This window comes from Daldinia caldariorum (genome assembly GCF_022478825.1).
Source record: "Daldinia caldariorum strain CBS 122874 unplaced genomic scaffold F4812scaffold_6, whole genome shotgun sequence".
In the NCBI taxonomy this organism is placed as follows: domain Eukaryota; kingdom Fungi; phylum Ascomycota; class Sordariomycetes; order Xylariales; family Hypoxylaceae; genus Daldinia; species Daldinia caldariorum.
This window is the reverse complement of record NW_025953042.1, coordinates 1,669,675-1,680,678: the sequence shown is the minus strand read 5'-3', so window position 1 is coordinate 1,680,678 and position 11,004 is coordinate 1,669,675. Positions and strand designations below refer to the sequence as shown.

The 11,004-nt window shown below is 47.3% G+C and overlaps 4 protein-coding genes across 4 annotated transcripts; 1 reads left to right on the top strand and 3 right to left on the bottom strand.

The window, feature by feature from the left end:
- Positions 1-903: 903 nt before the first annotated feature.
- Positions 904-1,969, bottom strand: F4812DRAFT_425748 (kinase domain-containing protein). Its single transcript, XM_047933948.1, has one exon. The coding sequence runs from the start codon at positions 1,952-1,954 to the stop codon at positions 1,058-1,060; it is 897 nt and encodes a 298-aa protein (XP_047791374.1). The 5' UTR covers positions 1,955-1,969; the 3' UTR covers positions 904-1,057.
- Positions 1,970-3,815: 1,846 nt separating this feature from the next.
- F4812DRAFT_458583 (uncharacterized protein) lies at positions 3,816-5,024 on the top strand (the record flags this gene model as incomplete). Its single annotated transcript, XM_047937379.1, has 1 exon — positions 3,816-5,024. One exon carries the CDS (start codon positions 3,816-3,818, stop codon positions 5,022-5,024), a length of 1,209 nt encoding a protein of 402 aa, XP_047791373.1.
- Positions 5,025-5,434: 410 nt separating this feature from the next.
- Positions 5,435-6,210, bottom strand: F4812DRAFT_458582 (uncharacterized protein; the record flags this gene model as incomplete). The annotated part of the gene is made up of 3 exons (XM_047937378.1): positions 5,435-5,722; positions 5,789-6,031; positions 6,106-6,210. The coding sequence occupies 3 exons, from the start codon at positions 6,208-6,210 to the stop codon at positions 5,435-5,437; spliced, it is 636 nt and encodes a 211-aa protein (XP_047791372.1).
- Positions 6,211-6,825: 615 nt separating this feature from the next.
- F4812DRAFT_470795 (uncharacterized protein) lies at positions 6,826-8,999 on the bottom strand (the record flags this gene model as incomplete). Its single annotated transcript, XM_047939022.1, has 7 exons — positions 8,107-8,999; positions 8,010-8,070; positions 7,849-7,946; positions 7,476-7,815; positions 7,159-7,445; positions 7,040-7,122; positions 6,826-7,009 (listed from the first exon to the last, which is right to left on the bottom strand). The coding sequence occupies exons 1-7, from the start codon at positions 8,929-8,931 to the stop codon at positions 6,826-6,828; spliced, it is 1,878 nt and encodes a 625-aa protein (XP_047791371.1). The 5' UTR covers positions 8,932-8,999.
- Positions 9,000-11,004: the final 2,005 nt, after the last annotated feature.

Here is an 11,004-nt window from a genome sequence, read left to right as displayed (position 1 = left end):
CCTAACCCTAACCCTAACCCTAACCCTAACCCTAACCCTAACCCTAACCCTAACCCTAACCCTAACCCTAACCCTAACCCTAACCCTAACCCTAAGTGGGTTAGTCGAGGGTTACAGCCCCTTTAATAACTCTAAGGCGTGCTCCGTAACAACCTGCCACACCTCTTATGTCGTCTCTCTTGTCGTCTCCTTTATCGTTTTTAGCTAGTAGCTATCTCGCTGTTTTGGAGAATCTCCGTAGCCTCGTAAATACAGCCTCTTTAACAAACAGTCTGTACAGATGGGCCATAGGCGTTACTCTGTTAAGAATTAATCCGTATTAAATGTCGTATACGAAGTAAATATCAGAGAATGCCAGTATGTAGTATATTAGTAACATCTAATAACCCCTAGCCTTTAACCTTTTGCGAGGGAGCTGGCTACCCTTTATATAGGCGATAAATACCCTGTAGTATCCACCTATCCACACACCCCTGGCAATTATCATCTTCTCTTACCTCTACTGCAATATGGTCCAACAGCTTCTCACATACTTGGCCGAATCGCCGCCTACTAACACCTTCATCGAAAAGTTCCGGCACCGAGAAGGTAAACTTAAGTAATACCCAAAGAATGGAAACCACCAATAACGAGATCCAAGCATGTTCTCCACTCAGCCCATGGATGTTGGAAAATCTGGATTAATTCGGAAACCTTTCTTTGCCTCCAGACTAGCTACATCACCGCTTAATACCTTCCGCAGCACCTCCTCCTCGCTTGCAACGAATTTAAGAAGGACAACCCTTCTAACTTTTAGCTTTCCAATAGCATTTAATCGCACCCTAGCTCTCGAACTGGTTACAGACGGTATCATGGTTCAGATAATTCGGTCAAACCAAGGTAAATTCCATGGGTTCCAAATTTACGCGATAGCAGTCAAATAATTCATTTTACTAGCTTAGTTGTACCTGTCTTCACTAATTACCGCCATAAAATTTAGACTGTCAAAATCTCCTTCAGGCGTTCCCTCGTAATCTCGTGCTGCAAAGACCAAGCTTCTTCGAGAACCCGCCTTGGACTAATTTAGCAATCCATCTTCAACTAAGATCTGGCATTCCTTTCGGCGCTGGTCGAGCTCTTCCATCGAGACAACCTTCGCCTCCACCCTTATGTCACAGAGAGATTCTATTTCAAGTAATAGATCTCTTAGTTCTTGATAATATCCCTTCCAACATCGATCAATGATAAAGTCCAAACAACTTTTATTTAATTCGGGAAATTTCATTTCCTGAAACCAGTCGACAATGATCGGACCTTGATCGTCCGTATCCTCATATGGCTCAAAACCATAAACCATGCAGTAAAGGTTAGATCCGATTGCAAATTGTTCAGTTCTTGGCCCAGTAATGCCGAACGAGCCCCTTTGGAGCCCTAGCTTTTCCGCATCATCGCCTAAAATACGAGCCCACGGAGGCCTATTTCCTTCAAAGTGTTCTCCGACTTTCTGAACGCAATCGAAATCCCCTAATTTCAAATGATCATCATCATCTAGGAGCAAATTGCTGGGGCGTAAATCGCCGTGAACATAACCAAGGGATTCTAGCCAAACTACCGCCCGGCAAAGCTCCATAAGCCATTGCTTCACTAGGGTAATCGGTTCTGTCTTAGATACTTCCAAAACTTTGCCAAAAGGATCTTTGCGGATTTGATATGACCGTAGGCGTGCGTCGAGGGATCCACCACTCATCAAGGCCAAAAAATTAGCGTTGGGAAGACGTAGAAAACTTTGAATGACGTGTGGACAAGGTGTATGTTTCTCAAAGAGATCAAACATCTCGTTCTCGAATGTGGTAGAGCCTGACGTGCATGCATATTTAAGCGCGATATGGCTAGTAATTTGGTATACCAATCCGGTCGATCCTAAAGAAAGGAACCGGCTAGCAGAGACCTTTTTAGGCAAAGTAGTAAAGGCCATTACGGCATTAGCGCATGAAATGAAGTTAGAAAGTTACCGCTTTTTCCGGCGCGTCTGGAGTGATTCAAGGTCAGCAGTGTGGCTGGTTGTGGCGTGTGGCTTTCCTAACTCGGTTACATTCTCGACGCGGACAACATTGAAGCTCGGCCTGTTCACGCACGCATTCGGGGCGGGGAAATGGCGTCTGGAACAGTTTTTCCTTGGATTTTGGAAGATATCACCACATATAAGACAACGTCCGCGCTAATTCCCTAGGCTAGCGTTCATATCTTCCCATACGCCCTTATTGTGATGGTGATGTGCGGAATGCAAACTTCCTTTGGCTAACCTAATATTATAAACTGGCGCAAAATGACTTATAGCTACAGCCTCTTTGACAAACAGTATATACAGATAAGTAATAGGTGTCACTTCGCCAGTTAGTACCCACGATAGATGTTATATGTAGAATAAGTGTTAGAGAGTTGGTATATAGTGTATTACATGATATTCAGTAACGCCTGGCTTTCTAGCCTCCCTCGAGGGAGTTAGCTAGGTACCTTTCATAGACGATAAACCCCCTATAATATCTAGGTACCTATCCACATATCCCTAATAACATGGGACTGATTAATCCCAAGTCGGTTAATGTAGACTACGATATAAGCCTTTATATTCCCAAGCGTGCGTTTGTGGCATTCCGGTAGTATATAAAAGTAGTTGAATCCGGGTGGCATTGAAGCTTGAGGAACCAAAAGTTTTCGATGCCTGTCTGGTATCAAATAGCAAGCATATGAGACAAAGGATAATTAGAGTTCCTTGTAGCACAACGAAGTTATTTACCTACCTCCTCATCTACCTTATGAATTTTCCCTCTTATCTAATTACCTATTGTCCATCAAGCTAGGAGTAAAAAATAGTCCTGCTCGAACGATTTTGTCAGGAGTCTCACTCGGGACTTCTTGGAACAAAGAAAATGTTTTGTATAGGTAGCTTCGGCTTCAAAACTACTGTACTTAGAGTTTCTCACGGAACAATGGAGTTGTTTTCCTACCTCATGCTCTGCAACGTGACAGATTTAGACGGCCCCGGCTTTACTTAGGCACATAATTGTTGCTATAAGTGTCAAGAAGATTCACATAGGTATACGTTAGTAGATTATATATGCACATACACTTAGGATTTAGAATATTAGATGGATGATGGATAATAGATTAGGTACTTGAATCTTGAATACGTAAAAAGGTTCTAGAAGACATAATCCTCATCCAAGATCCAAGAAGGTAAGAATCATGGGGCATTGGAATGAAGTCGGTATGGCACTAAGAATCCTAAGTATATTGGTCATGATAGGTGTACTTTGGCTTCTACAAGGCATCTCCATACTGGGGGTGTATACGTCAGGAGACCTGCTCTGGTTACTATGGTAGAGGTGCGATATCTATCTGGTATCTAAGGCAGAGGTAGACAGGTACTTAGGTATTAGATTTGGTATGAATGCCTAATAAGTAAGAGGCACCTAATTGTGGAAGGTGCGGGGCCTCTAGAAGTTTTCCTACAGCAACGGTAAGGCATCCCGCATTGCGTCGTCGCTAAATATTTTACGCGCACATCTTTTTATTTTTTACTTTATTCTTTCCTTCAATCCACAACACATTTTCTTTTCCTTCCTTCAACAACTTGAGCAATTCCACAACAGGCTCACATCACGTAACCATCCATCCCCTTTACGTTGATATCTCTTTAACCATCAAATAATCTTCTTCTCTACACATCAAAATGTCAAACAACAATCTCAACCAGCCCAGCGGCAATCAGCCCATCTTCGGCTTCAATCAACCACCCCAACCGACCTAACCAGTTGAGCTTTGCCTTTGGGGCAATGAACCAAGCCGGCGGCGACGAGGGCGCTGTTTTCAACTTCGCCGCCAACCAAGGAGGACCTGACCAGAGGATTCCCCCAAACGCCCGTTGGACTCTGGAAGAAAGACGTAACCACTTCCAGAACAAGCACTCCAGATACTATACCACAGCCACAGCCAATGCCGAACCCGCAGGGGACGGTACGCTGTGCATAACTAACAAGAGAACCAAGAGGGTTGAGGAAAATTCTGTCATGATCGAGCCAGCTGATCCTAGCAGAAATAAGATAGAGAAATGGGTCGGAACTTTCACCGGCACCCAAGGACCCGTATCGATGGCTGAGCATTTTGCGGCCACTCACGCGCCTAATACCAAAACATTGGCGCTGATCGTGACTCGGCCCGTGGACGAAAGTTACAGCCAGCAGCCGAGAAAACCCAAGCTCAACCTCCTCCCGGACATCCGAACGACCAAGCGTAACGCGGACGAAGGCAACCTCTGCGCCAACTGCCACAAGAACACACATGTCCTGGCCGATTGTGTCTGGCCGTATCGTGCCCCGTTCGGCGATATTTTTGGCTGCCCTATCTGCAACACGAAGGATCACCGATTCGACGATTGCCATAACCAGGCCAGACTAACCGACTGGAACCGATTTGAGTTCCTAATCCTCAGGCGAGCGGGCAAGTGCATGATCCGCTCGGAGTGGAAAGTCTACCAGATGATTCTCCAGTACATCCAGGAGGGCATAGTCAACCCCGCTGAGCTTGTCATGCCGTGGACACGCGACGGCGCCCGCCATCTAGTCAACGACCAAGCTATCGCGACTTTCCAAAACTTGGACTATAGTAACCCGCAACGAGTGGTGACCATCGATCCCAACTGCACCCCGGAGAGGCTGCAGGCGCTCTCGGACGCTACCAACGGGGGCGACTTTTCTACTTATGCGGCACAACAAAGGGAACAGAGGAACGCAAACAGACGTCTGCCCCAACCTCCCGTACCCGAACACCATCCCGTACCCCAGCAACCTATACTCCAACAACCCGCACCACAGCAACTTGTGCTCCGTCCTGATGCACAACGGCCTCAACCACAAAATCCTCAGCCCCGATCAGTACACGCGGTTCGAGATGAATATACGATAGACATCACGATTCATGGTAGTGGTAACGGTGGCCAGCCCTACCGTCCGTTGTCACCTGGTCGCGCGTGGTCGTACGCCTAGGGCTTAACTATTTGAATCCCTTGCAGATTCCCTACCGCTCTTAGATTTACCTTTTGCTTTTCAATTCAATTATCGTCAAAACTTCATAGATTGAGACCACACGGTCAGGCAACCAGCTATTGTAAGACCAGCCGTAGCTAGCAGTAGTACAGATAGTAAATATCAATAATTTTAAAGTCTTTCCATTTGATTTGCTAGTAATATCTCAGGTCATGTACTCAACGCAGAACAGCCTGGTCAATTATTGGATAGGGGCATTAACCTGTAAATGCGTTAACCCAGCCATGTTAAGGGCGGGAATAACTGGCCCAGGTGGAGGTAGAGGTTAAAGTTGGGGTTCGTAATCGTCAAGATCATATTCCTCGCCCGCGTTGTGGTAATCATAATCACAACCATAATCACCCATTTCTTCAGATTCCTCTCTGCGAACAGCAGGGGGGGGCGAATTTACGGCCGGCTAGCGAGGTATGATTAGGAGGTGCATGGCCAAAATTATCGTCAAGTTCCGGTTGTTCCCTTTGTGTTGGCCAAGGCTCCGTAGCCTGATTTCCTATGTGCGACATGGCGTTATTGCCTGCTGCTGCAGGAATGGCAGGATTGTCCTGGTCCAGTTGCGGCTGTGGAGGTGGCTGCGGAGCGGCGATCTGGGCAGCTTTTGCCTCGTATCTTCTGACTCCTAAGAGCGCCTTCTCTCTCGCCTATCGTAAGTCTTTATCACGAGGGATATCGTAACTCTCCTTGGCCGTTTTGAAAATTGAGATGACATATGTCCCGACGGCTGATCCCGCGTTACCTAGCTCGCGAAGGGGTCCAGCTTCGGGGTTGGAGGCCTTGTCTTCGGTCGTTCGAAATAGACGCGAGTACGCTGAGGGGGTGCCGTTCGTCCGTCGATCTACCTTGCTGTGGAGCTCTATTACGTCCATAGCGCCGTTCTGAAAAGCGCCGCTCACCGTCTGGAATATGTCTACGAACTTGTGGTCCGTGTAGCTCTCCTTGGGCCAGCTCATCTGGCGCTGGGAAGTAGATCCTGGATCTGTTGATCCGTTAGGGGGGGTATGTGCTGGCGGATGAAGTCGTGTACCGATCTTAAGATGATAGACAGGGCTGGCTGATCTTCTATAACCTTTCGCATATCGCCCGGGATGTGAAAAAGGTCTGCCCCTTGTGGTTGGTGGCGCGGAGGCATCTTGAAAGGAACTACTTAAGATTACTGTTAGGTATAATTTAAAACATGTAAAATATTGTTTAGGATATCTCTGCTAAGTCCCTAGACGGTTTCTAACTCGTATACCTTGGCCTAATCGTTTTATATGAGGTAGTTAAGGAAGACGATGTTTTACATTTGGTAACTATGCGTGAAGAAACTTGAATGCCATCTATCGAAAGGACAACGATTAGTATTTTCCTGGCCGGTCTGTAATCCGACCCGCACCGCTCATATCGAGATCCTTACAAATCACTTGCTTCATCCGGGCCATTAGACCAACAGCCTTAATACCGAACAAGCCCCTAAGCTACGGCTTTCCGCGTAGCTTGTGGCTGACATAGGCCTTGTGGCTTAAGTGATCAATTTTGTAGTTCATCTATAAGCACAAGTCACATTTAACAGAGAAGCTATTCAACACTACCCTTTAATACGTCGTATTATTCTGGAAGTCGGTCCGTGAAGCGTTATTTACCCTATTTGGGCCCTAGGACAACTTACGATAGTAGAAGTACCTACCTAATCTATAGAATGCTACATTATTGCCAAGCAGTACACGTAATTGGCCGACTTGAGTCGGTGTTGCATCGCATCAATCTAGCTAGTAGGGACGGGGTAAGTCGTCGAAACGAGCGACAAGAGGTATTGCGCGCCGAGACGTTCTACCATCCATGCTGATACCTCTTTTGGGAGCATGGTGAGGTAGAGGGGTTCGAGTATGCCTTCGTGGGCGGCGCTATCTTGGTAGATGGCAAAGAATCCGCCGTCCTCAGGTCGGCCGCTCTGGAGCCGAACGTTAAAGTTTGCGAACGACGGCAGCACACCCAAGTGTACGAGCCGCATCAAAGCCAAGTCTCGCGGCGGTAATCCCTGCTCGTACACGAATGAGACCATCTGGAACAGGCATATCCACGCGAGCGCCTCGAAAACCTGGCGTTGTTCCCGCGGCTCGAGCTTCGTCTCGGCGATTAAATTGTCGCACCGGTCCAACCCGAGGTGGTCTTCTAGCGCGGTGACATACTCGTCCATAAGTTGGCAGCTGTCCACCATGACTCGCATGAGCCCTGCTGCTCTTTCGATGAAAGGTGCGCCGTCGACAAGGGCGTGCTGGATGCTGCGCTCCGCGCTCAGCTTGGACCAGATGCCCAGCTCGCACCACAGCTGGCCGTAGTGCGCATTCTGCTTGCCGACGCCGACGCAGTCTTCGCCCAGCTTCTCTAGTACATATGCGTCCCCTTCTCGGAGACTCTCCGTAGCTTCGTCTGTCAAGGTGTACCACGGCCTGTAGGTCGTCAGAGCCGCCATGCGGATGAGTACTCGCTTCGAACGGAGCGAGAGCTCCCGGCCCGTCTCGATCTGAGCGAGGAGATGGGCGACGTGAATGTTACGGAACCTGTTGAATTCCTTGTTGCGGACGTAGTGCAGCACCCTAGCACCAAAGGCGGTGATTCGGGATATAGGAGCGGCCTTGTCTATGCATCCCATGATAACAAGTCGACGGCGCATCTCCGCGATAAGGGACGAACTCCCTCCGAGCGCCGGAACGGGCACCGAGGGATAAGCGAGGCTGCCAAACGTCGCGCTCGCCTCTAGCAGGAGGCGCATGGTATCAGCTTTTACGACGACGTTGTCTTTAGACTTGTTGGCCTGAAACCACTCGGAATCCCACATGGTATAGAGGGTGGGACGATGTCCGCCCTTCTTCGCGCTCTTGCTGACTCAGGCCCGCTGGCGAAAGAGGTCGCCTTCCGATATGGGAATAGCGGTGACGGGAAACTGACTGGTAGAAGCATCAAAGACCCTCTCGCATTTATGCGGGAGGGAAATTGCGCATCTGAGATTCTGCAGCGATAGACAGTTGCTCAGGCCGTCTTCGACAAAGAGGACGGTAGGCTTATCGACGCCCGTAATTTCCCGTATGCGAAGCTTCGGGATCTCCTTGTCGATGCTCACGTATCTTATGCCTTCGTTGCTGAATTTGTGGAGCGGCTCCATGATTCTGCTAGTCATTTCTACCAAGGGGGCGAAGATCGCAACATAAGGTGCCGCGCCGCCGTGCGTAGGTTCGTTCAATATCGGCAAGAGGATATCTACAATCTCCTCGTATGATTCAATCTCTTGTTCGTCGTATTGCGCATCCTCTTCCCAGCGGAGACAGGTAGCGCGGATGTCGTAACTATAGAATACATTATCCACGTCCTCCCTGTCGTTGCAGGCGAGAAGGACGATGGTGACCTTGACGTCTTCTAAGGATCTCAAGCGCTGGATCCAATTTACGAGGATGCCTATGCTTATCTCCCCGCTCACGGTCGGGATATGGTCGACGTCTGCAAACAGGATCGCGTCTTGGTGGCGAAGCACGGGCGACGCCTCCTCCGAGCCCGTCATCAGCTCGTTGAAATGGTCGAAAGAGACCAGCCCTAGCTTGTGCCGGCTGTCCGCGTCAGGCACCTCGTTGATCACCTCAGCAGCCTCACGTTCGGCGATATCATCCACCACTAGCTCGGCCTCTTCCTGGTTGGATAGGATATATAGACCTTGGGCGTCTGGTCGGGTGGCCTTGACATGCTTCCAAAGATCGGGGACGAGCACGGTACTCTTACCCACCGAATTCGCGACGACGTAGGCGACGCTGATGGGCTCGGACGCGGGCGACGAGAGCTGCTGGAGAGCAGGTAGGATGTGGCTTTCGTAGTTAGACATCGCGAAGATTGTCGGCTGTGGAAGAATTGCGTTGGTAAAATGGCAGGAAGGGTTGGTGAATTGCTGATCGTAAGAGGAATTAGAAGTTAGAATGGCTGTCGCGGTTTCGGTTTGGATTGCGCTTATGAACTGGCGAAAGATGTTTGGCGGGGGTGAAAGATAATTTCGCTGCTAGGCAACGATGCTATGTCTCGTACTTTGGCGCCTGGAATCACGTACGGAACAGCGCAAGATGCGCTGGAAACTAATCGTGAGCACTACCTAGGTACCTATCTATTCTGTTCAAAAGTTTTTGCTCATATGATAAATGAGGATAACTTGCCTACCTATTCCCGTAGCTTCTTGTCGTTTTCTTTCCCCTGGGATTGGGTAAGTTGGAGGTATAGACAATATTCGAGAATTAACTGTTTTTGAAACTAAAGTTACGAACAAGTCTATAGATTCTACAGAATTGTAATAACGTAATTAAATCACATATAAATCTGAACATTTTTAAACTATAATCATATAAGAGATATTAAATGCCCTATTAACATACCTTATCGACAAAGCTAAATAATGGCTTATTGCTATAACAATTGCTTCTAAAATCTTTGTTTCAAAGAGTACGACAGGCTTAAGAGGGTAGATTTCTCTCAATTACCTATTAATTTTAATTAAATATCAGTTAATAAGTCCAGAAGGTCCATCAATTTCATCCTCCTTTAACGCCGTTAACTAAGAAAATATAATAAGCATCGCTTTAATCAACACATAACTTATTCCTTTTCCTTAAGAACTAATTACGCTAGAAAATACATATTTTAACAATGCTGAAATAACTTTATCTTACGTTAAAAGTTCACTAGGCATTAGCTGAAGAAAATATGAGCAATCATAGAGGCGTTCTCGGATGAAAGGAGGCAATCTAACAAGTGTGTATATTATCTATATAAAGAAAGGATTTTTTTTTTTCTTTTTTTACAAACAATCACTCAACACTGAAGAAGAGCAGGAGAGCCACGTCCGTGGCTCATGAGTGGCACACTCACACAATCTGTTGATATGTTGTAATCCAGTATAAGCAGGTAAGTACACAGATAGGTAGTTCAATGTCAGTGCCTTGGATTGCATATGTAGGTACTCTCAAGTTTCTATAAACCCGCACTACGACCACAGGACAACTTGCGGCGGACCGACGGTTAAATCAAGCCAAGAGGCGCCCCCTGACACAAGACATGACTTCCCTTTGCAGCTTGTGGTCCTCGGCCTTTTAGATTGCCAACAAGGTCTCGTATGCCACGGCGATCGCCGCTCTTCTACACAAGATAAGATAACTTCGCCTCAAATCCGTATCGTTGCATTTCCAGGTGCATATTTGGTACAGAGGCCACTATACTAATCAGCTTATAACGCTGGATATGGGCTTTCACGGGTTCCAGCATCGTCGTTCGCACAGGTAAGCTTTCTGCATGATGTAGAATTCAGGGGCGTTCGGGACTAGGTAGTCCGTGCACTCTATCACTTTCAGAGATTACCATAAAGACATCATCTCAGAACGTATTCCTGTTGTGACAGAACTTCGAAAACCTATCCATTAAGCTTATCCAGTCAGTTAAGATTGGAGGCTAGAAAATTCAACGTTATACATACGTCCGTCAGCCCGTGTCGTTTTGATCTCTCAGCGTGTTCCGTCCGCGAATCTTTTCAGGTATATCAACCTACTCATACCCTGAGTTGTACCATACAATGCCTCATCGCGTGTGGGCTTTGTATATTGAATGCACAACGTTGTTTTCTGAGGTTGTTTGCCCAGGGGACGTTGTAGGTTTGAATCCCATGAAGCGAAGGTCTGACCAAACTTGCAACCTAGGTAAAATAATATAAACAGTAGCATATGGCATGGACAGGGATTGACAAGTTAGAAATATGCTGTAGGTAGATCAGGAGTATCAGATGGTTCTTATATATAGATTGTTTTCCTACATCATTCTCGCGTTGCCCCTCGTTGGCTACCCAACTACCTAACCTAAGTTACCTAAAAGATCCAACCTGCCCATGCGTTAAACCCCGCGTGTTTGATGTTCAGAGACC

What these genes read in the sequence shown, in the direction of transcription:
- F4812DRAFT_425748 (XM_047933948.1), bottom strand. Translation starts at nt 1,954, where the DNA reads ATGGCCTTTACTACTTTGCCTAAAAAGGTCTCTGCTAGCCGGTTCCTT.